Genomic DNA, 24,864 nt, shown 5'->3' on the forward strand with positions numbered 1-24,864 from the left:
GGTTACATGCAGCTGATCCCAGACCTGCTGGTTAATTATCTTGGCCTGTAATTAGTGTTTTCTACTCCTCTTGCCAACTCCCACAGCTAATGTATCATTTCTTTCTCGGCAGACACTCCACTGGGAGGGCTCTGAGGCTGCAGAATGAAAATTCTGTGGCAGCAGCTTCTTGGAGATGTTTCATCCGCTGACTGTCCCATCACCCATTGGTGTCATCCCTGATCTCTCTCTGCACCTCAAAAGTTTGTCTAAGTCACCAACCCCCGAAGATTTCTTGGACACGTCTTTGTCTCCAGTACATCTAATGGAGATCTTTATGCCCTTTGCTCTGCTCAGGCCTCATTGGCTCTCATGTGGACTCCTTCCTGTCCTGGTGCTACAAATGTCTCCTCTGCAAGCAGGCAGAAAGATCTTTCTAAATTGTCAACCAGGCGGTGTTACTCTCCCATCTAAATAAAGCCCAACCTTTTCTTACAGCGCAATGCTCCGTGCAGTATGGCCTGCCTGGTTTTCAACCCCCTCCTTCATATGGCTTTTATACTCCACTAACTCAGAACTGCTGCAATTCTCTCTTCTCCCTCCCCTACACACCTCAACATGTATGTGCATGTGTGTGCACACACATGTACACCATCCATGCATGATGCTCCATGATGAGAAAAACAGAACATTGGGCAGGAAGTGATCTGACTGACTGGGGTAAGCACCCTAAGACCCACCATGAGGAAAGAGACAAGAGACTCATTCCATGCGAGTCTGGGAGATAGCACTAGAAGCTATTAAGTTTACTTTAATATACTGAACAATTATTCAACATTTGAAGCTGTTTGAGCACAAAGTGGGCTTCCTCAGGAATTAGTGAGTGTGTCACCTGGAGCATTCAGGCAGAAGCCATCTGCCCAAGATGCTGCAGGTGCATTTCCTGCACTGGGCACCATCTGGGAGCCTTTGGCCCTCAAATGGCATTCTAATTCCAGGATTCTGTAAATCACTAATACAAAATCCACAGTATGTTTTGCTAGTTCCACAAAGACTTTCCTCTTCAGGAAAAATCTCACCTCTCTGTTCATTTATGCATGAGTCCCCTACACACATACACACACACTCCACGCATACCCGGCACGGACTGTCTACTAGGCACAGAGAACTTTACCACACACTGCCTCAAATTCTCTCGCCTATCTGGTGCAGGCACATCTTACACGCAGTCTAAGGATGAAGAAGAGCAGGAAGATAATTTGAATAACATGGGGAGACCACTCTATAAACAGAGGCCCCAGGACAAGCCGAGTGTGTGATGGGAGGTGAAAGCCTGCCACATCCTCAACGTGGCTCATTTCCTATGTGCCACTCAGAGTTGTAAGGCGTCTTGAACCCAGCTACTTCATGTGAGACATCACCAAGAAGCAGAAATCAGTTTGAGCTCTGCAGGACCGACAGGTGGTGTTGGATTCAATGAAAGACATTAAGTCAGCTTCTGTTGTGTGGGCTCCCTGAAGGATTTTAAAGGGAAATTTTGGTGCTGTTTGGTTTTTCCCCATTTGCCTACATTAGAGGGTGCTAAGGTACAACTCCACAGCAGGAGGCATAGCACCACTTTTAGTGTAGACCATGCGATGGGAAGGTACCAAGTCTCCCCTGTTGTCACCTGCTCAGCACTCTGAGAAAGCATGGTGCTGGGCACTATGGTTCAGGAATTTGTCACTGAATAATTGTTTGGAAAACAAGTTACCTTAGTCTTTCAGAATTCATGTGGTAGAAGGAACGTGAATCTAATTGTTAGTGACCCTAATTATGGTCCCTTGCCAGTTTTGTGAGTTTATTTTTATTTATTTATTTAAATAATAAATTATTTAAAATTATTCAATTACAGTTATTATTCAATTGGCACCTAATGCCTCTTGATCTAGAATTAGTGGCTGTTACACAACTCCTATAATCACCACCAGACATTGTATCAATTCTATCACTGCTAAACTGTGCGACTTTAAAGAAGCAACTCAACCTCTCTGTGCCTCAGTTTTCTCAACCAAATGAAATAATTTGTTTAAAGAGCTTTGCACATCACCTGGTATACAGTAAGCACTTGATAAATGCCATGTGGTAGCTTCTTGTCCCATGAATGTACCTGCCTCTGGGCCTTGGCTCACCTTTATCCTGGCACATCTATATAATTCTCTTTCCTCAAGACCCAGCTCAAATACTGACTGGCCAGGAAAAGTTATCTGATTCTCTTGGTAAAAAATAAACTTTCCATGTCTCATTCACCCCTTAACTGAACTTCCTGCTTCTACTCACTATGGTCATTTTCTATTTTGTCATATTTTGTTGGTACCTATTACAATAAATATCTGAGAAACAGAACTTGTCACCCATTCTCTCCTGGATCCCCGATGTGGTGCTGAGTCAGGTGCCTCCGCACTTGAAGGATTCTTGGTGACCGTTGAGTAAGTGAATCAAGTAAACCAAGCAAGCTTTAATAGCCAGATGGGTTGTCCCTTTCCTTTTTCATTCTGACACTTTGGTTTCATGGAGATGAGGCTCTACTATCAGTTTCCAGCATAAATATAGAAAGACTAAGTTTCAAAATACTTTGGATCTAAAAACTGACAGAGACACAGTTTTTATTCAGTTTTCATTTGAGCATGGGTGGATGGTTTTTCTTGGTAACTTGTAGTCTGTGAACCCAACCCCATCTGGGCCCAGATGGGAGCCTTGGGTTCTGAGCCTAGGAGGAAGAAGGAGCAAGTGGGCTTAGAGCACAGGGCTCGAGAGAGAGGCTTTGTCAAATTTTGCTGATGATGCCTGGGATCCGTCTCTCCCTCAGCCTACCAAGGTGATGTCAATGGGCTGCAGTAAGATATTTTACTAGAGAATTCCCATTATAATTTGTTTTCTGTTATCAGTGAAAGAGAAGTCTGTGTGCATTAGCCACATATCAAAGTCACACTTTAGCCTAATTTGGAATATAGCATTTACTCCTGCTTGATTTAAATTCATGGAGTTGAGTTTAACATCAGGGAAATCGTGGCTCCCAGGCCTATGACATTTCCAAGTGCTGGAGAAATCATAGCCTTGTAGAAAATTAAAAAGGGACTCAGAGATTAATATTCTAATGTCCGATGCATTTGTCTCCCCAAACACCTAAGAGAGGGTTGTGCAACTTCCTTATGAATGCTTCCAGTGACAAGGAGTTCTATTGCTACAATGAGGCAGCCCATTTCTATTCTATCATAACTCTAATTCTTATTGGTATTAGTAGTAACATCAGTAGTAACATCAGTAGTAAAACATTCTCATGATTTACTTCCAAGAAGGTATCTTCCCATCTGTAATGTTTGATTTTCACAAGGTTGTTGGGAAGAGGCCTCAGGCCCACTCCACTACCTCTACTTCACCCATGAGGAGCAAAGGCCTGGCTGGTTCGAAGCTATAATCTTGTGCGGGGTCTGAAACCCCACACAGGAGGTAATTCCCACTATGCTGTAAGTTCTCTTCTTAAAAATAACGGCTACTTTTACCTTCAATTTTGGGGGGGGGGTAAAAACCATCCTAAATGTGGTAAAAATTGTCTCTCAGATGCTAACACCAAAATCCATATTAAATATTGGCATACTAAAGACATTTTTATTCTAGAGCTTTTATTTTATTTATCTTTTCAGAGCATAATTTTAAAGAGATTTTTTGGAAGTGCAGATATATATACTGAGTTCTTACTTGTTAAGAATATCTTTTCCCCCAGAAAGTGAAAATAACTTGACTAGATAGATTTTTCAGCCTTGAATCTTTTCCCCTTTGAACTCTACACAACAGTGCACCAGCTAGAAAATGTTCCTGCTCATAGAGGAGGTGATAGCAAAGTTTTGCATGTGTGAAAATGTTATAGTAGAAATACTATCTGCCTTGGGAGCACAGGGGATTGGCACTGAATCCAGGTGTGGGGAATCAGTAAAAGATTATTTATCATAGAAAAGACATCTTAACTAAGACTTAAGGGATGGGTAGGGCTTTCCGGGGTAAGGAGGTGATGAAGGGGACTGCTAGCCAGAGACAGTAGTATGTGGGAAGGCCCAGAAATGAGTGAGCCCCCAGAGCCAGATTCTAGAGTTACAGCACCAGGTTTTAAATCCTGGCTCAGTCACTTAGCAGCTATGTGATAATAAACAGATTATTTAAATCTTTTGTGTTTCCATCTGTGAAAGGGTGGTAAGAAGGGGAGGAGCTATCTCTAACAGGCTTTAAAGTCATCTCTTCAAGCTGACCTTGGGTGAGGAACCATTCAATATCCTCACAGTAGGGTCACCCCAACCAGTCACTGCAACCCATTTCTGGAAGAGTTTGGATTCCAACCCAGGTCTTTCCTTCTTAGTCTGGCCCTCTTTATGTTGCACCAGACTTCCCAAGAGGGGCAGCTGGTAGCTTGGAATGATGGTTTTGTTCAGTTACAAAACCCTTATGTTGAATGAAATGCTCTCTTGAGAGCTTAAGTCTCCTGCATGTAGTTTAGCTCTTGGGAGTTATCTGGGATAACTTTGCATCATCTTAAACTTGAGAGGTCTTTGGTAATTCCAGGTAGCCATTTGTCTAGTGCATCCATAGTAATTAGTCCCATGTACTTCACTATCCTTATATGCTGTCTTATACAAACCATCTTCCTCCTTTCCCAGCAGGCGCATTGTAGATCTGTTCCTCAGCTTTACCTCCTCCCTAGTCTCACTAAGGGGAAAGTAAACCCTACCAGAAGGTAGGTTTCTGATCATCTAGAGAACTGCACTCCAGTTCGCTACTGTCTTACACACTTGGGACAACCTGGCACTGTCAAGAACACTAACAGGGATGCAGGAGGACTCTTTTGCATCACTTAATGTAGGTCCAGAGCCCTGACCCAACCACAGAATGTCAGGGCTGGAAATGAACTAGGAGACCATCTACTCCAATACTTTATTTTGCAGAAAAGGACCCTGAGGCAGGCACGTGAAGGAACTTGTCCAGATCATGGCCATCTGCCATTGGCGCAGCCAGAATTCAAGTCCAGATCCTCTCACCCCAAATCTGATCCTCTTTACGTTTATCAAATTCCCTGGGACAGCATTTTCTTTTCCCTGAATATCTGTGCCAGAATAATTTTCAGCTCAGTTCCACATATTAGCACTTGCAGCAATTATTTCCCAAACCTCAGGAGCTTAATAAGAACCAAGAGTGAATTCCAAAATTAATCCATTATTGGGTGACATGGATTATAACAAGTACAAAGTAGGAGACAGCGCACAGAAAAGTAAAACCCGGGAGTGTTTACAGCCTTATGACATCCATCAGGCTGTGACCAAAATTGGGCACGACAGGGCCTGACAAATCTGGGGACTGCAAGGGAAGAGCAAGGAGACAAAATAGTGCAATAGCGCTGATGACTCAAGTAGCATTTATCACCTGTAATCTCCAGCGTCTCCACCTCCGGAGCATATTGTGTGCACACTGGGTTTTGTTTCAAAGCTGGAGCCCTCACTCATCCCTCTCTGCAGACCTGACACATGTGACTGATACCCAATGCTGAAAGAGGCTCTTGGGACCAACCAAGTCCCTCCTCATTGAAACAGGGTTATAATGGATCTGGATTTTAAAAAATAAAATGAAAAAATTATCTCTGCAGAGTCATCAGGGAGAGAGAGCAAGCTGACCTCTTTTTCCCCCAACAACAATGAAAAACTTAATCTTCATTCTTGTGGCTGAGGATGAAGAGTGCCCCATAGAGACACACAAACTAGGCCGTGAGAATGACCTGTTGAAATGAACTCAGGAGAAATCAATAGCTTCGGTGGAAAGTATTTCAGCCTGAATTTTGTGAACTCTCCTTGGGAGCACGATTCTGAATCTTTACAACATAGCTACATTGAGGTCAAGATCAGGAGGCCTTCAAAACACTCAGCATACCACCCTTAGAAGAGCCTGTGGCTTTGAGCCTGTTTGAATCCTGCTACTAGCCTGAGGTCTTGGCTGCTATTTGCACAGGTTTAAAATTCTCACTGACATCATGGCGGGGTGGGGCGGGGGCGGGGGTTGTGGGGATCTCATCAAAACTTGAGCTGCACTCTCATGGCCAGACTGAAGCCACACAGACATAAAGTCAAGTTCTGCTGATAGGTATGACCATCAGCAGGCTGCACAGCATCTTCCCAGCTTTGTGTTGCAATGGCTCTGAGTGATCTGTCTCCATTTCTTGTAGCTCTCCTCCCTGGATCAATGTGCACTGTTGTTAATTAAATTCATACATTAACACTGTGGCTGTCTCCTGGGCTCCATCCACCAGAGAGCAAGCAGCTTTCTGGTGCCAGGTCAACTCAGCCATTATGATTAGACTAGTGAAGTCTGACCTTGCCTCCCAGAATCACAGGGTGGAAAAAAGAACACAAGTGGGACTTAAAGCACCTGGCTGCACCTCCTCCCTCTGTCATGCCTATGTTAAATCTTAGCGAGTTTCTCAAGCTTCCTGAGCCTCCCATTTTTAATTTATAGTGATCTTTACGCAGAAGTGTATTTCAGTACTATTCTTGGAGCTTTTAAAAAAATACATACTCTCCCCAGCCCAAGACGTGTTGAATCAGAATTTCCAGAGGTGGGCTTGGACAACTGTATTTTACCAAGCTGCATTAGATGTCTCTATTGTGAAACATTCTTTATTAAGAATCATAAGCCATTGGATTATTGTAGAGATCACATAGATATGGGGATAAAGGTACAATCTAGGAAGTAAAGTGCTCTAAAATTTAGTCATTTATTATATCTGTTGCTTTTCTTCTCTACAACACACAGACATAAACACTTTCTAGGTTCTTGGTTTTAATATCTCTCTGCTTTCCATATGTGGGGACTTATGTCTTCTTTACACTTTGAATATTAAGTTCAAGTACTCTATTTTATTCAAGTGCTACTATTTCAAGCCTCTGCTTATTCTTTTTTATGAAATAATACTATCTGAAATTTTGTAGTTATGGTTTATATCTATATCATATTGGTGTATATATCATGAAACCTAATGGGATGGGTATTCGTATTTCTCTTTTATAGATGAGGACATTAAGGTTGAAAGAGCTTAACTAACTCAGCAAGTGTTGCAGAGGGAACATAAACCTTTGTTTTCTAAGGCCAGATCTCTCTGAGTCACTCTAAAGACACTATGTGAATTTTTATTCATAATTAAGTGTTCACCATCACTGAGCATGCAAGTAAAGAATGGAATTTAGAGAATCTTTAAAGTCTCTCCCAAGGCTTGGAGATTAAATAATTCTGGTTGTCTGTTGAGAACCTTCATAGATGATTAAATTCTTTATTTCTCCCTCAGATTTGATGAGATAAACACAGAATTAGTCTGAACTGTGCAGGATCTGGCTCCTCTTCCAGAGAAGAACACAGGTGTGGCCCTGCCTCTTCGAGCATATGCCCTGCTTTCCTCTCTTCACTGCAAGCGTGATGAGCTGTGGTCTCATTACCAGGTAGAAAGGGAAGCACACACAGGAAGGAATAAGGTAGTTCCTATGCCCCACAGTGAAGGCTAGAAGGGGTTGGCGTTGGGTGTTTCCTCCCGCCCCCAAGGTTGGTTACAGTTTTGTAACACCTAAGCATTATGCTGAAGTGAAAAAGTTTCTCTCGAGGTAAGATATTGATATAAACAGAGTTATGAGTATTTTTAAAACATTACCAATTTTCTCCTCCTCTGGTCAGAAGCTCTAGAAAGTTTTTTCTCCATCTTCATAGTGAAAACCCAGTGATGCTCCTAGAGGTCAAACTAATGAAAGAGTTAAAGCTGGACACCTCGATTCTCTAACTCTCAGGCTTTGCCTCAATGAGCCTCTAGCAACTGGCCAAAGACAATGTAAAAATTTTCCTTCCATAACTGGCTCCAGTGCTGGCTTGTGATCCTAGGCATTTGGCTCCAATAAGCTGTGATTTTTCTGTGTCCACCATCTAGCTCTTCAGTTTTCAGGGCTACAGCTGGCCCTATGACCTGAATTCTCTGATGAATCTGAATTCTCATCATTATCTGAGGAAAGTTGTTGATTTCCAGTTTGTTGAGCCTTTTCCTCTTTGGTCTTTGACCTCGGTGCTGGTTGGGATTCTTCTGAAAGCGCAGGCTGAGACTGTGAGAGGTAATTCCTGAGGGCAGGAGCAAGGGACTGGGTGAAATGAGTCAGAGATGGGAAGAAAAGTCAGTTAAAGGTATAACTTTAGTCCCCTTGTGTGGGTAGTGGTTCGGGGTGGGTAAAGTCACTGCTTTAACACGTCCTCACCACAGCCTTGGAATGCTACCTGGAGAGTTCTGACTCTGGTTTTTAGACCACCTGTGCTGTCAAAGAGGTGGCTGTCCAGGATGGGAGCCAGAGCCTCTATTTGCAGGTGGCAATGATGGGCTGGGCAGCTGGGGGTTGGTCACACTTCTTTCTGGGGCTCAGCTTTCTCTAAGCTCATTAAAGTTCTTTCTGCCCCCAGATATTCAAACAGTTGTGTGTGGAAGCAAACCGCAGCATCCCAGATGGACAGTGTGAAGCCTGGAACCAGGCAGGCTTTCAGAGAAATTGTGAGACAAACTGCCCCTTTGAAAACTTGTGAACTTTTACTTCAGTTCTTTTGACTTCACACATTTCTTCTGGTTCTTTCTAAGGGGTTCACTTTATTGTCCTTTTAGTGTGATCTTTGCTCTCTTGAAAGGTGTCCTCAGTAGGCCAACCTTTGTTCTGAGTAGTATCCATCTCTGGATGCTACTTTATTTCACTACTTACAGGATGGCTGGCTATCAAGACAAAGGTGGTATGTGAGTCCTTGGGAAGAGCCAGCCCCTCCCAGAGAGGTGCACAGAGTGGGGCTGAAGGTTAGATAACAAGGTGTGATAGAAATATGTATCTCTGCCCAGGACAGATTCTGTTCTGCTCTCAGAGTTCATATATATACATATGTGTGTGTGTGTGTGCTTATTTGTAGTTTTTTTTCCCGGTGCTATAATTAAAAAATACTTATTTGTAATTATATTTTGCTATATATCTAACATGTTTAAAAAGAACTACACAGTAAATTAGGAAGAACCATGCAACATAGCAACAAAAACAAAAACATAGCAAACACTTCTATTTGCTTATTAAGTGCCAATAACTATTTTTAAACTCACTCAGGCTGCACAATGGCTCTGTGAGGTAGGTGATATTATTGTCCTCACTTGGAGAAACCAAGAAACAGATAAGTTAAGGGACTTGCCCAAGGCTGCTAAGAGGATAAGTGGTGGGCCTAGAACTCTACCAGGGAAGGCTGACTACAAATCTATGCTCTCAAGTAAAAGAATAAGCTGAGGAAAGTGAGAAGTGAAATGAAGATAGATGCTCTTTACACACCTGTCTGATCTGCTAGACTGTACCCTGCCTGAGAATAAGGGCTGGCAGATTATAGGTATTTGATAAATGTGTTCTTTGACTTTTCTTTTTTCATAAGAGGGACTGTAATATCATTTTATTTTTATTTTATATTAGTTTTAGGTGCATAACATAGTGGTTAGACAATTATATAATTTATGAAGTGATCCCCTGGTAGTTCTGTTACCCACCTGGCACCGTACATAGTTATGACAATATTATTTGTTATATTCTCTATGCTGTACTTTACACCCCTGTGACTATTTTATAACTTCTTACTCCATTCACCTTTTTCACCCATTGCCCCTCCACCTCCCAGTTGGCAACCCTTAGTGAGCTCACTGTATCTGTGAGTCTGTTTTTGTTGTGTTTGTTCCTTTATTTTGTTCTTTAGATTCCATATATCAGTCAAACCTGATGGTATTTGTCTCTCCTGTCTGATTTACTTTACTAAGCAGAATATTCTCTATATCTATCGATGTGGTAGCAAATGGTAAGATTTCATAGTTTTTATAGCTGAGTAATACTTCATTGTATATCTGTTCCACTTCCTCTCTATCCAATTGCCTATTAATGGGCACTTGGGCTGCTTCCATATCTTGGTTACTGTAAATAACACTGAAATAAGCAAAGGGGCTTATTTATTTATTTCAAAGGCATATATCTTTTCAAACTAGTGTTTTGGATTTCTTTGGGTGTATTTCCAGAAGTGGAATTGCTAGGCCATAAGGTAATTCTATTTTTTTTTTTGAGGAAACTCTATACTTTTTACTATGGGGGCTGCACCAATTTGTAATCCCAGCAATAGTGCATGAGGGTTTCTTTTCTCCACACCCTTGCCAACATTTCTTTGTTGATTTATTGATGATAGCCATTCTAACAGATGTAAGATGATATCTCATTGTGGTTTTGATTGGTATTTCTCTGTTCTTTTTAATGTCTATGGGCCATCTACATATCTTCTTGGGAGAAATTTCTATTCAGGTCTTCTGCCCAATTTGTTTTTCTTTTTACTTTATTTTTGTTGTTAACACTAATATAGATGTCCCTGTTCCTCCCCAACCTTTGCCCACCTCCACCTAGATTTCGGCACCCCTTCTCTCTGACCATCATCACCATGTTGTCCATGTCTAGTGGTTATGCATATATATTATTTAATTAGATTGGGTTTTTGGAGGAGGTGGTAGTGTTAAATTGTATGAGTTTTAAGTATATTTTGGATATTAACCCTATATTGGATGTATCATTAGCAAATATCTTCTCACATTCAGTAGGCTGTCTTCTCATTTTGTTTGTTACTTTTGCTGTGCATAAACTTTTTAGTTTGATGTAGTCCCAAATGTTTATTTTTTCTTTTATTTCCTTTGCCCTAGGAAATATATCAGAAAAAAATATTGCTAACAGAAATGTCAGAGATTTTACTGCCAATGTTTTGTCCTAGGAGTTTTATGGTTTCAGGTCTTGCATTTAAGTCTTCAATTCATTGTGAGTTTAATCTTGTATATGGTATAAGAAGTTGGCCTAGTTTCATTTTCTTTGCATGTGTCTGCCCAATTTTTCCAACACCATTTGTTAAATAGACTATCTCTTCTGTATATTCTTGTCACTTTTTTCATATATTACTTGACCATATAGGTGTGAGTTTATTTCTGGGCTCTTTATTCTATTTCATTGGTTTATATGTCTGTTTTTATGCCAATACCATGGTGTTTTGGTTACTATAGCCTTATAGTGTAATTTGATATCAGCATGATTCCTCCAACTTTGTTCTTCTTTCTTAAGATTGCTATGGTTATTTGGGGCCTTTTGTGGTTCCATATAAATTTTAGGGCTATTTGTTCTAGTTCTGTGAAAAATGCCACTGGTATTTTGATAAGAATTACATTGAACCTCTGTACATTGCTTTGGGTAGTATGGACTTTTTAATGATGTTAATTCTTCTTATCCATAAGCATGGCATATGTTTCCATTTATTTGTATCTTCTTCAGTTTTTTTCTTCAGTGTCTTATAACTTTTTGAGCATAGGTCTTTTATCTCCTTAGTTAAATTTACTCTGAGGATATTTTATTGCTTTTGATCCAGTTGTAAATGAGATTGTTTTATTAATTTTTCTTTCTGGTAGTTTATTATTGGTATATAAAATTACAACCAATTTATGAATGTTCATTTGGTTTCCTGCCATTTCACTGAATTAATTTGTCAGTCTAGTACTTTTTCGGCCGAATCTTTAGGGTTTTCTCTATATAGCAAATAATGACAGTTTTACTTCTTCCCTTTCAATTTGTATGCCTTTTATTTCTTCTTCTCTGATTGCTGTAGCTAGAGCTTCCAATACTATGTTGAATAAAAGGGATGAAAATGAACAATCTTGTCTTGTTCCTGGACTTAAGGAAGATGTTTTTCAGCTTTTCCCCACTGAGTATGTTAACTGTGGTTTGTCATATATGGCCTGTATTAGGTTGAAGTGTGTGTTCTCTACTTAAACTCTGCTGAGAGTTTTTGTCATAAATGGATATTGGATTTTGTTAAATGCTTTTTATGTGTTTATCGATATGATCATATGCCTTTTATCCTTCATTTCACTAATGTAATATATCATATTAATTGGTTTGTTGATATTGAACCAAACTTGTATCCCAGGAATAAAGCCAACCTGATTGTGGTGTACGATCTTTTTAATATATTGAATGTGGTTTGCTAATACTTTATTGATGGTTTTTGCATCTATGCTCATCAGGGATATTGGCCTATAATTTTTTTTGTAATGTCTTTGTCTGGTTTTGAAGTTGGAAAAATGTCGGTCCCTTAAAATGAGCTTGAAAATCTTCCCTCCTCTTGAACTTTTTGGAATAATTTGAGAAAGATAGGTGTTAATTCTTCTTTGAATGTTTGGCAAAATTCACTGTGAAGCCATCTGGTCCAGGAATTTTGTTTGTTGGAAGTATTTTGATTACTGATTTGATTTTGTTGGTAGTAATTGGTCTGTTCAGATTTTCGAGTTCCTCTTGATTCAGCTTTGGAAAATTGTATGTTTTGACTTCCGGCCAAGATGGAGGCATAGGTAGTTGCACTGTGTCTCCTCACGCAACCAAACTAAGGACAACAAAAATTTACAAACAAAAAACAACCAGAACAGAGAGAAATGAGCCGAATGGAAGTCTGACTACCATACATCCAGACCGGTAAGGAGGGGCAGAGTCGGAGGCCTACGGAAAGGTGTCGAGGGGTCCTGGCGGGAAAAAGAAGTGGCTGGCAGACGCAGGCATGCAGGGTGCAGACAGCAGTTGGCAGACCCCAGAAGTGCAGGGGCAGCTCACTGACCGGTGGCAGACCCTGGGCGCAGGAGGCAAGGAGCAGACCCAGTGAGGCACGCAAGGCAGCTGGCTGTCCACAGCCACACATTCGAGTGCAGACAAACTAAGCAAAAATGGGCAGCAACACAGACTGCACAACTGAGGGACCCAGCGCCGGAAAACAAAGCCTAAAGGCACCGACTGAAAACACCTGTGGAAGGTGAGGCTGGGAGATTCTCTTAGCCTCACAGGAGGCTCCTTGGGGAAACCTACAGAGTCCGAGAAAGTACACAAGCCTACCCACCCGGGAGCCAGCACCAGAAAGGCCCAATTTGCTTGTGGGAAGCAGTAAAGGGGACTGAAGTCCTAGAGAGAGCAGAGCAGGTGCCATTGTTCCCTCTCGGACCCGCCCCCACACACAACGTCACAACCCAGCGACTAGGGTGCCTTGCCCTGGTGAACACCTAAGGCCCCGCCCCTCATACGTAACAGGCATGACCAGACCAAAGGAAAAAAATAAAATAAAATAAAAAAAGATGGCTCAAACAGAGTTAAAAGCCCCAGAGCCACTTTTTTTTTAAGTGACCAAGAGATAGCCAACCTATCAGATGCACAGTTCAAACCACTGGTGATCAGGATGCTCACAGAATTGGTTGACTTTGGTCATAAATTAGATAAACAAATGCAGGCTACAATAAAAGAAATGAAGGAAAATGCACAGGGAACCAATAGTGATGGAAAGAAAACTGGGTTTCAAATCAATGGAAGGGACCAGAAGGAAAGGAACAACCAAACAGAAAAGAATGAAGAAACAAGAATTCAAAAAAATGAGGAGAGGCTTAGGGACCTCTAGGACATCTTTAAACGTTCCAACATCCGAATTATAGCAGTACCAGAAGAAGAAGAGGAAAAACAACAAATGGAAAAGTTATTTGAACAAATAATAAAGGATAACTTCCCAAATCTGGCAAGGGAAATAGACTTCCAGGAAGTCCAGGAAGCCCAGGAAGCCCAGAGAGTCCCAGAGAGGTTGGACCCAAGGAGGAACACTCCAAGGCACATCATAATTACATTAGCCAAGGTAAAAAAATGAAAGAGAGAATTCTAGAAGCAGCAAGAGATAAGGGGACAGTAACCTACAAAGGAGTTCCCATCAGACTGTCAGCTGGTTTCTCAAAAGAGACCTTGCAGGCAAGAAGGGGCTGGAAAGAAGCATTCCAAGTCATGAAAGGCAAGGACCTACATCCAAGATTGCTCTATCCAGCAAAGCTTTCACTTAGAATGGAAGGGGAGATAAAGTGCTTCTCAGATAAGGTCAAGTTAAAGGAGTTCATCATCACCAAGCCCTTATTATATGAAATGTTAAAGGGACTTATCTAAGAAAAAGAAGATAAAGAAAAATATGAACAGTAAAAAAAGACATCAGACTCACAGTTAGTAACAACCATACCTAAAACAAAAGCAAACTAAGCAAACAACTAGAACAGGAACAGAACCACAGAAATGGAGATCACATGGAAGGTTAGCAACAGGGAAGTGGGAGGAGGAGAGAGGGGGAGAAGATATAGAGAATAAGTAGCATAGATGGTAGGGAGAAAATAGACAGGGGGAGGGCAAGAATAGTATAGGAAATGTAGAAGCTAAAGAACTTATAACACATGGACATGAACTAAAGGACATGAATGTGGGTGGGAGGGGGTGGGCAGGGTGGAGAGGAGTGAAGGGGGAAATGGGACAACTGAAATAGCATAATCAATAAAATACATTTTTAAAAAAGAAAATTGTATGTTTCTAGAAATTTGTCCAGTTCTTCCATATTCTCCAATTGTTGGTATATAGTTGTTCATAATATTTTCTTTCCATCTTTTGTATTTCTATGGTGTCAGTTGTCATTTGTCCTCTTTCATTTCTGATCTTATTTATTTGGGTCCTCTCTTTTTTTCCCTTGATGAGTCTGGTTAAGGAGTTATCAAACTGGTTTATCTTTTCAAAGAAGCAGCTCTTCATTTCATTGATCTTTACATTATTTTTTCTTAAATCAGTGGGCTATGGTGCCTACTGAAAACTTCCTTTGGGTGTGCCACTTGTGGAGCTAATGGAGCGGTGTTGTGTTGTGGTCTGAAGCTGGCCACCCAGCGGGTTGGTTCTGGGGCCTCTTTGGAGAGATTCTGTTGCATGTTCATGTCAGATGCTGCCTAAGACTGCCCCGGGGTTACCCGTGAGGAGCTACAGAGCAATTTGCAATTGGTAGCTGCCTGTGTTGGGCTTGGATGCATGTGGGAAGGGTTGCACTGAGAACCAACGCTGGCTGCCCTGGAGCAAGTCAGACCCATCTCTGTCACACAGTTACCCATAAGGCTCAGCCACTGAAAGAGCCTCAGGTGGAACACAACTTGGGTGAGTCAGGGTCTTGAGTCATCATTGTGGAGCTAATGGAGTTCACCAGGCTAATGCAGAATTAGGTTAGGCTGTGTAGTGGGAGGTCTCAAAGGAGGGACAATGGCAGCTGTCTTGTTAGCCCTCTCACTGCAGCCACACACTTCAGTTTCAACCTATATATCTGGCATACACAAAGCTTCACTGGAGTTTTTTAAGAAAAACTTTAATGTGGGCCCAGGCTGGTTGCCCCCGAAAGAGACTTAGCCATGGACAAGTGGATGGGGTAGGGCCTCAGGGAGCTAATAGAAATCACCAGGCTAAAACAAGTTCATATTTGGCTATGTATGGAGAAGGCTCAAAACAGCAAAGATGGCTCCAGTCAGCAATGTGGGAAGATTCATCACAGGGATGGTTGTAGCTATCCTTCCAGCCCTTGCATCAAAGTCACACAACTCAGTCTTTCCCCTTATGTCTCTGGTGCCCCTCCCCTCAATAGCCACCCTCCCTCCTCCAGAACCTAAGGTGAGTGCTTGCAAGCAAGAGTTTGTGTGCTGGTCCTTTAAAAGAGAGCTTGGGTTTCCAGCAGCCTTCTGTCTCACCCTCTCACTGTCTCACCAGGAAGGAAGAGGAATCTGCTGATTTTCACAGCCAGATGTTATGTGGGATCCTCTTCCCAGCTCTGGTGCACCAGACTAGGGAGCTCTGTGGGGAGCTCCATGTGGAGCTGAGACCCCTTGCTTCTCAGGGGACCTCTGCAGCTGAGATATCCATCCAGATTCTCAACTGCCACACATGGGTATGAGGTCAGCCCCTTTTGCATCTCTGCTCCTTCTAATCTCAACGTGACTTCTTTTTTATATCCATCATTATAGGACTGCTGTCCAGCTAGTCTTTATTTAGATGATTATCCAGGTTGCTTAACCTATAATTTAGTTGTTTTGGTGTGTTCATGGAAGGAGTTGAGTGCAGTGTCTACCTACTCTGCCATCCTGACCAGACCCCACTGTTCTTTGATATTTGTAAGACAACTGTAAGACACCTGCTTTTCCTTAAACTTCACTGCTCCTTGTTGTAATTAGTTGTGATTATCCATACTGTGCAGTGTAGGGGAACCAGCCCCTTCTGTTACATTCTAGAATGCTGTGATCCTACTACCACCCTTCTCCTCCAGACTGACCTTATGCTGAGAGATAGTCCTAACTGGATTAGTGGTTCTTCTGATGTGCTCAGGGTCCTCAGCCCAGAAAGAAGAACTTTAGAGGAGCAGCATGAAGACCCCACTCAGATTACCCAAAATAGCTCCCTGTGCCTCCTGCCTGTTCTTCTCCCATTTGCAATCCACTCCTCCATTAGACGTGTGCATGCTTTCATGGGTTTTAGTGTGGTGTCAGAAATTTGAGTCCTTGCTCAGCTATGTATGAGAAAGGCCACCTTAGTGTCTGGGAGTTGAAGATGTATCTGACATCACCAACACAGCAGAGACTCTGAGTCCAGAATTTATTTCTCCCTATTCTGAAACCTTGATTGAAGTGGGAAAAAAATGGACTTAGGTTAGGAATCACCTTGCCTCCTTGTTCTCCAGATCAATCACCATGAAATTTTCTGTATCTGTTCCACATATACCTCCAGAACTTATGCTAACTGGTTGAAGAGATGTTTAAAATATAAGTAAAATTCTTGCTACATTAAGGACTACAGTCTTGTTTCTTGTTTTTCTCCTTCAATTAAATCAAGTCCCTCCATTCATTTCCTATCACTTGCAAACTAAAGTAACTACAGAAACAAGTTAACAAGTGGATGATCACCACAGGCAGAGCCTCTACCTCCTCTTTCAGTCTCACACCCTCAGCCCCTCTCATTCATGCCTACCCTGCTTTATTCCCAAGCCTAAAATATCCCCAAGAAAAACACATCTGTTTGTGGTAAGCTTTGTGTTAGACTTATCTGTGAAAGATCATGTGATATTGTGAAAATGGGCGCATATCTAAGATTACGAAACTGATTTAGCTCTACTTATTGCAAATCTGTCTTGGCTTTGGTTTCTGAAACTTGTAAAATAAGGGAGCTGCGCTATTGCAGAAATGGCAAAAAAAATTTGTTTTATTTACCAATTGCTCAGTAGTGGCTATCCAGAACTGAGATGAAAGGGATTCTGAAGTAACATCCAGACCCAGAGAGTATTCAAGCATCGATTAGCAAGGTTGGTCTTGGGCAAGAATGGGAGAGAAAATCGCTTGCCACCCCAGGATTAGATTATTCTGTAGATGTATTCCAGCTCTGAACTGCTGAAAATTTAAATTTTCCCATGGCCTCCTTTCACAGAACTGACCTGAGCTTTGTTGCTTTGGGGGATCCTGCCTCTATTCCTACTGTCTTTTTAAGAACTCTTTGACCAACCTACGATAAGGCACCAACTGTTGGTGAGAGCTTAGAGGTCACCGCCATCGCACTGTGTGACTTGGGTGAGTCACTTCTATACCTTGTTTCTCAGTGACATGGGGGGAAGGGTCACAAGATACTATTTCAGGTCTCTTCCAAAAAAGCAAATCTATGATTCTATTATACTGGAGTCACAATTCCTTGGTACAAAGAATCTAGTGGTTTACAGTAAATCCATGGGGTTTTAGAAGGGCCATAACTTTCTTCTCTTCTTTTTCCTTGTAGTTACAGGGAAGGTAATGGGCTTCTTTCAGCCCTCAAATCTCAGCTCGTATCCATAGTCTCCCCCCTTCCCTGTCCATTGAATCAGGCTGGCCCAGAGCTGTTGTGCATGTTGAAAGAAACACACAAAGCAGAGGCAGAGGGCAATGGGCAGGGAGTGCAATGGGTCAGTCAAGGCTACATTTTGGGAAAAATGACTATTGGAGGAGTCAGGAGGCAGCGTATGTGGTCATGCTCTGAAGATAACTAATAAAAAGAATGAAATTGGGTTCTTAGATCCAGCAGAAAGTAGAAGAAAAGGGTGGGGAAAGGACCTATGTATGGTTGGGGCAGATGAGCAGGACTCAGAGGTAGGACACGGGATGTCTGGGTTCTGACCCAGTATTGGCACTAATTTGCTGTGTGACCTTGGACCAGAAACATCTTTCCTCTGGGTCTCAGTTTTCTTTACACATACGAATCAGGGGGGAAATAGAACAAGTTGGTTCCTAAGGGCTTTTCAGTTCTAATACTCTGTGGGTTCAATTCCAAGCTCCTACAATTGTCTGCATAGGCATAGGTGCCCTCAGTGTGCACAGTTATGAAAGCAGCGAGAATTTGTATAGAACAGACTATCCCAGGAGGGAGGGAAGAAGGGGAGGGTGCTGCCGCCTCCAGAGCACATTAAAGTCTAAAAAGCCTGAGAACACAGGCCAATCATATCTGGGATGCAGTAACTGTAATCAGGCTTCCAAGGACATAAGTGTCCTCTTGTCTTATGTCCCCCATTTGAATTTAAACTTCAGAGGGACAGAGCTTACTTACTAGAATTTCAGTCTCTTTGAATTAGAACTGACTTTAAAGCACATCTAGTCTCAATCCTTCACCTCATGAACAAGAATTCTGTCTATCTTGCCACTAAAATATGGCTCCCACATGTAATTGTATACTGCCCCCAAGATAATTTACATAGTGAAAGGCAGGGTTAAATAGTCCTTTCATTCTACCTGGTGTCCTGCCCTTGGACCCCAGAGATATCAGAAGACCAAACCATTAGCTAAGGATTTCAATCAAGATGGTTCTTCTAACACTGGTGAGAGTTCACTGGGTGCATGAGACAAGTGGGGAACACATGTTCCCCCCACCCACTGCCTGGGTCTGCGTAAGGGTTTGAGCATCACTGGGGGTGGGAACTGTGTCTTAGTCAATGGTACTTGCCCCAGTGCTGAGCATAGCGCTTTGCATGATGTGAAATAAAAGAAAACTTAAATAAAAGCTAACATTGGTGCCCCCCAGAAACTGGAACAGAGTTCTGTGCTCGGATGTCTCTCAGATAGTTGCCTGTTTACAAACTAGCAAAACTCTGCTGCCCTCTGTCTTCAGGAAAAAGACTTGTCCTGTGTACTCAGTCTAAAACGAAACTTAGTAATGTGTTGTGGTCGGGGAAACTGAAACTGCTTTTTTTTTCCTGTTGCACATCAAGTAAAAGAGGGAGCTACTCACTAAACATGAACTCCAAACCTCAAGAGGAAATAATTTTGGATGTTGCGACCTGGGAAAAGACATTTCAAGAACTGATCCAGGAGGTAAAACCCCGGGCCAGATGGACCCTGAAGTTGGATGGGACTCTTCAGCCAGACTGTGTGGCCCAAGGGTGGAAACAATACCAGCAAAGAGCATTTGGCAGGTAGGTGAGAGCTTGCTTGGCAGTGAACCTTCCTAGGCAAAGGGGCTCAGCTTAGCATTAATTGTTTCCTCTGAGAGCTTGTTAAAAGGACAATGTCATGCCCTGGCCTGATGGCACATTTGGTTGGAGTATTGTCCCATACTCCAAATGGTTGTGGGTTTGATACTCAGTCAAGGCACATATCCCAGTTGTGGGTTCAATCCCTGGTCAGGGAACATATGGAAGGTAATCGATTGATGTCTCTCTCTCTCTCTCTCTCTCTCTCTTTCTCTTTACCTTCCCCTCTCTCCAAAATCAATAAACATATCTTCTGATGGGGACTTTTTTTTAAAAAAAGAAGCAGAAGAACAAATACCACTAGGCTTTTCATCCTTTTGTGGTCACAGTGTTCTTTAAAATCTAAATTAGACTTTCAAGCCTCCATTTTTGCTTACCTGAGGAAGTTTCTTCTTTTATTAGGTTTCCTCCCTAAATATTTCTTGAAACCCAGAGGAATATTTCCATATTCTGTAAATCTGTCCTCCTATTTCCACACCACCTCACTTGTTCCAGACTGCCTCTATCTAGTGCCTTCTGCTATCTCCCCTGTCAGTTCTGACTGGCTTTCCCAGGCTGCAGCAGCCCTGCTGGGCTTGTTCAGGAACAGCCCTGGGCTGGAGCCTTCCATTAAAGCCCCAAGAATTGATGAATGCCAAGCAGTCACTTTGAATATTGCTTTACTAAAAACCTGGGACAATAAAAGCGAAATATGCTACAAGAATGAAATATAAACCCTAGTGCCAGGAGTCCCTAACCAATGCCTTTCTCTTACTGGCCATCTTTCTCTTCAGCCTCTAGTGAGACTCCAGGTGGCAGGAACCAGCTTCCTTCCTCATGTCAGGAGGGTGAGAATTGCTGACATGGACAATCAAGTCTTTTCTCTTGACATGGCACTCAGGGACCTTCCCTCTACTTCCCACCTCACCTGCTTCCCTGCCTGCCCCTATCCTGCCTCAGGTATCCTCTGCTCATTCCTTAAGAATTATTAGCCATGCCATGCATTTTCAGGCTTCTATTCCCTTGTCCATGATTTCTGCTTGTTTGGAAGACCCTTCCCTTTCTCCTTCTTTATTCATCCTTTAAGAACCAACTCAAGTGCCACCTGCTCCTTAAAGCATTTTCTGCTTCTCCTAAAGCAGAGCAATGTTTCCCTCTCCATTCCCATATGACAATGCATATATATATATATATATATACTTAATTTATTTATAACAAATGTATCAATAACATATATGTATGTGTCACATATTATAGAGCATATATAAAATACAGAGAGTGTATGTAATATTTTCAGTGGCAGAATCCATTATCCAAATGAAGCCCCTGGGGCACTACAGAACAGTTTTCAGGGCATTGGCCCGAGCCCATGCAGCAGTCCTTCTGCTCTGCTTTCTAAGCCAATGAGCTATGGAAGTGTCTCTAACCAGCCAGGGCTGCTTGAGGCACTTCCCCCAACAGGAAGGTGCTTCTCTTGTTCAGATGAATTGATTTGATAGTCATTCTGAGATGGGATAAGCAATTTACCAACATACCATTGAAAAGTATCAACCTGTTTTTGAAGCGCATTTTGTTGTTTACAAAGTGCTTTTACATGTGCCATCTCCTTTAATGATGCCAATATAATCTTTGGATATTTTTCACCTGATGGATATAAAAATTGAGGCTTTGCGTAGGGAAATGCTTTCTCCAAGGTCCCCCTGAGATAAACTATGGACTAGGGTGTCCAAGCCAAGTATTATGACCCCAGGTCCTAAGTCAGTTTTTCTAGGTGCAAAAGTAGCCACATTGCTCAGTAGAGGTGATGCTGTATAGTAGGTAAGTAAACAAGGTTGTCTGCAAAATGGCTGGGAACTAAAGCATGACTATACTATTACTTATTTTGTATGTTTTTGAGCAAGTTTTATCACCCTTATGACTCAATTTCCTCATCTAGATATTGGGCTCAATGATACCTTTGTTGAAGGAGGGCTTTAGAGATGAAATCATATAACATCGTAAAGCACCAATCACAGTGCCTGCTTCAAAATAGGCACAGTATTTGCCCTTATGCATGGTTTCACTTTCTGTGGTTTTAGTTGACCACAGCCAACTGTGGTCCAAAATATTAAATGTTAAATTCCAGAAATAAATAATTCAAAAGCTTTAAATCATATGCTGTTCTGAGTAGCCTGATAAAATCTCGTGAAGTCCCACTCCAACCTGCCCAGGATGTGAATTATCCCCTTGTCCTGTGTCTTCACATGGCATATACTCCCCACCCATCAGTCACTTAGTAGCCTTCTCACAGAGCTCGTGTTCGAGAGACCCTTATTTTAGTTCATCATGGCCCCAAAGTGCCAGAGTAGTGATGCTGGCAATTTGGATATGCCAAAGTGCTTCCTTTAAGTGAAATGGTGAAAGTTCTTGGCTTAATAAGAAAAAATTTATATGCTGAGGTTGCTATGACTTACAGTAAGAATCAATCTCCTATTCATGAAATTGTGAGGAAGGAAAAAGAAATTTGTGCTAGTTTTGCTGTCACATCTCCAACTGCAAAACTTACAGCCACAGTGCATGGTAAGTGCTAAGTTAATATGGAAAAGGCATTACATCTGTGGTTAAGAGACATAAACAAAATTATACCACAATTGACTGCAATGTATTGTGCCAGAAAACTTTGAGCCTGGAGGAAGACTCCAGCAACAGATCCCTGAAACAGTGGACATTTACTGTGAGTAAGGAAGGGATGGTCATACAGATTCAGGAATAGGTTTGGGCTAAACAATGTAAAAATTGCTGAAGAGTATTAGTTTATAATTGTTCTATTCTATTACTTGTTATTGTTGTTAATCTCTTGCTGTGTCAAATTTATAAATTAAACTTTATCGTAGGCATGTATATACAGGAGAAAAGTACATTCATGGCTTGGTACCATCCACAGTTTCAGGTACGCACTGTGGGGGGTCATATGTGCCTGCGGATAAGCAAGGACCACCATACTGCATAAGAGTTTGCCTTGACCATTGTGAGGACTAAATTTTGCTGGCAGATGGCAGAAATATTTTTCCCAGAAATGTCTTACTGGCAAAGAGGCAGACTTAGAATCATGTATGGGTGGAAGCTCAACAGGTCGCAGAAAAAAGCTTTATTGGAAACACAGTTTCTCTTATTCTCATTGGTCAATTTGTCAATATCACATATACTTTTTCAAATTGAAAGGGGTCTTAGAGGCCAAGGCTGGACATTTCCCTAGGTCACCAATCAACTGAGGGAACAATGGGCTTCTTCCTTCTATCTGCAGGTTCTCGTGTTCCTCATGCAAGCGAAACTGGGCTTCTGCCCAAGTGCAGATCCTGTGTCACATGCACCTGGAGCCCCGGAAGTCCCAGGGTCAGGTGCTTATGCGGCTCTTTGGTCAGAGGTGCCAGAAGTGTTCCCGGCCTCGATTTGAGAAGCCCAAGTTCTCTTCGGATAGCACCATGAGGATTTTGAACAACCTGGTGCGGCGTATTCGGGAGAGATACTACGGAGACGGTGTCAAGAAGTATTCAGAGATACCAGTGATCCCGGAGTTGCCTTTGGATGGGTCCCATGACATGGCCAATTGTGAGGCATGTGTTTTGGGCTTCTGTGTTCAGAGCTCACAAAACTGCATGACAAAACCATCCAAATCCCCTCTCCCCTACATGGAGATTGGGAGCTCTCTGCCTCACACTGGTGACATTTGTGGACAAAAACAAGCTAGGAACCAGTCAGCTGGAGCAAAGGAAGCTCAAGGGAGTGGGCGTTCCTTTGAGCATAAGATGTCAGGGCCCAGCCATGCCACTGCTAGAACCCAAGTGCCTGGGGCAGGCCCTCAGTCCAAATGGGAGGTAGGCCGACAACTCACACCAGGGGCAGACCGGCAGGCTGCACGTGGAATAGGGTCTCAGCCCATGCAAGCAGCAGGATCACTTCCCCAAGGATGGACAGACCTACAGCCCACACGGGCAGTAGGCCCATTACCTTCAGTGAGGGCAGATTCAAAATCCACCCTGGGGTCAGGACAACAGATCCCTCAGAGGACATACTCTCAGGCTCTAAGGAGGTCTGGCCAACAGTCAAAACAGGAGACAGGTTCACAAGCCACACCAGGAGCAGGTCTTCAGGCTACAAAGGGGACAGACCCACAGCCCACACAGAGAGCAAGTAGCTGTAGGGACCAGTCACCTGGAGCAAAGGAAGCTCAGGGGAGTGGGCGTTCCTTTGAGCATAAGATGTCAGGGCCCAGCCATGCCACTGCTGGAACCCAAATGCCTGGGGCAGGCCCTCAGTCCAAACAGGAGATAGGCCGACAGCCCACACCAGGGGCAGACCGGCAGGCTGCATGTGGAACAGGGTCTCAGCCCATCCAAGCAGCAGAATCACTTTCCCCAGGGTGGACAGACCTACAGCCCACACGGGCAGTAGACCCATTACCTTCAGTGGGGGCAGCTACACATGGATGTGGGAGTTTCAGGAGAACTCCAGCCACCTGGGGAAGCCAGGACAGGTATTCACACAGAGCACCTGCTCCAGACAGCTCTTCCAGATCCTTTACCTCGACGATGCCACGTACCTCCCGTGGCCAGGATAACTTACTCAAGTGGGGCTGTATCATCTGTGTTGCTGCTCTTTGTGCCTTGGTTCTCGGCAGATAATTTAAATAGAATGATGAAAATAAGTTTGTTTTTTCCTCTTGTCTTAATTTCATGGCAATCAATGAACCACTATGACAAAGAATTTGCTTTGAGACCAAGCAGGGTCAAGTTTATAGACTAATCCCTGGTTTTCTGGACTTCCTTTCCACGTAGCCTAAAACATGACTTAGCAGATAATAAGCCCAATAATAAATATCTGTTGAATAACTAAAAGGTGTTTGTTCATTTATTCACTCATTTATTCATTGGTATCAATATATATAGACTGTATTTTCACAAGAATTTGGGGTCATGAGTGTTATTAGAAAGTTACTGTGTAGGCTGAATAATGGTCCCCCAAAGTTCATGTTCTAATCTTCAGAACCTACAAGTGTATTACTTTGTATAGCAAAAAGAACTTTGCAGATATGATTAAGTTAAGGACCCCCAAACTGGGAAATTATCCTGCATTATCAAGATGGGCCCAATGCAACCACAAGGGACCTTATAGGAAGGAAGCAAGAGGATCAAAGTTAGGAAGAGGAGATATAATGATGGAACAAGAGGTTGGAAAGATGTGTTTTGAGGATGGAGGAAGGAGCCATGAGCCAAGGAATGCAGGCAGCCTCTAGAAGCTCATGAACTCAAAGTCACAGATTCTCCCTTAGAACCTCCAGGAGGAGCCAGCTGTGCTGACACATGACTTTAGTCCAGTGGGACTGATTTTCAACTTCTGACCTCCAGAATTGTAAGATAATAAATTTATGTTGTTTTAAGACAGTAAATTTGTGGTCAT

At 42.5% G+C, this 24,864-nt stretch overlaps 1 protein-coding gene across 1 annotated transcript; it reads left to right on the plus strand.

Moving 5' to 3' along the window:
* Positions 1-19,170: 19,170 nt before the first annotated feature.
* LOC114515262 (receptor-transporting protein 4) lies at positions 19,171-24,302 on the plus strand. The gene is made up of 3 exons (XM_036017832.1): positions 19,171-19,392; positions 22,712-23,262; positions 23,716-24,302. The coding sequence occupies exons 1-3, from the start codon at positions 19,214-19,216 to the stop codon at positions 24,087-24,089; spliced, it is 1,104 nt and encodes a 367-aa protein (XP_035873725.1). The 5' UTR covers positions 19,171-19,213; the 3' UTR covers positions 24,090-24,302.
* The last annotated feature ends 562 nt before the right edge of the window (positions 24,303-24,864 follow it).

Source organism: Phyllostomus discolor, chromosome 2 (genome assembly GCF_004126475.2).
Source record: "Phyllostomus discolor isolate MPI-MPIP mPhyDis1 chromosome 2, mPhyDis1.pri.v3, whole genome shotgun sequence".
NCBI classification, from domain to species: domain Eukaryota; kingdom Metazoa; phylum Chordata; class Mammalia; order Chiroptera; family Phyllostomidae; genus Phyllostomus; species Phyllostomus discolor.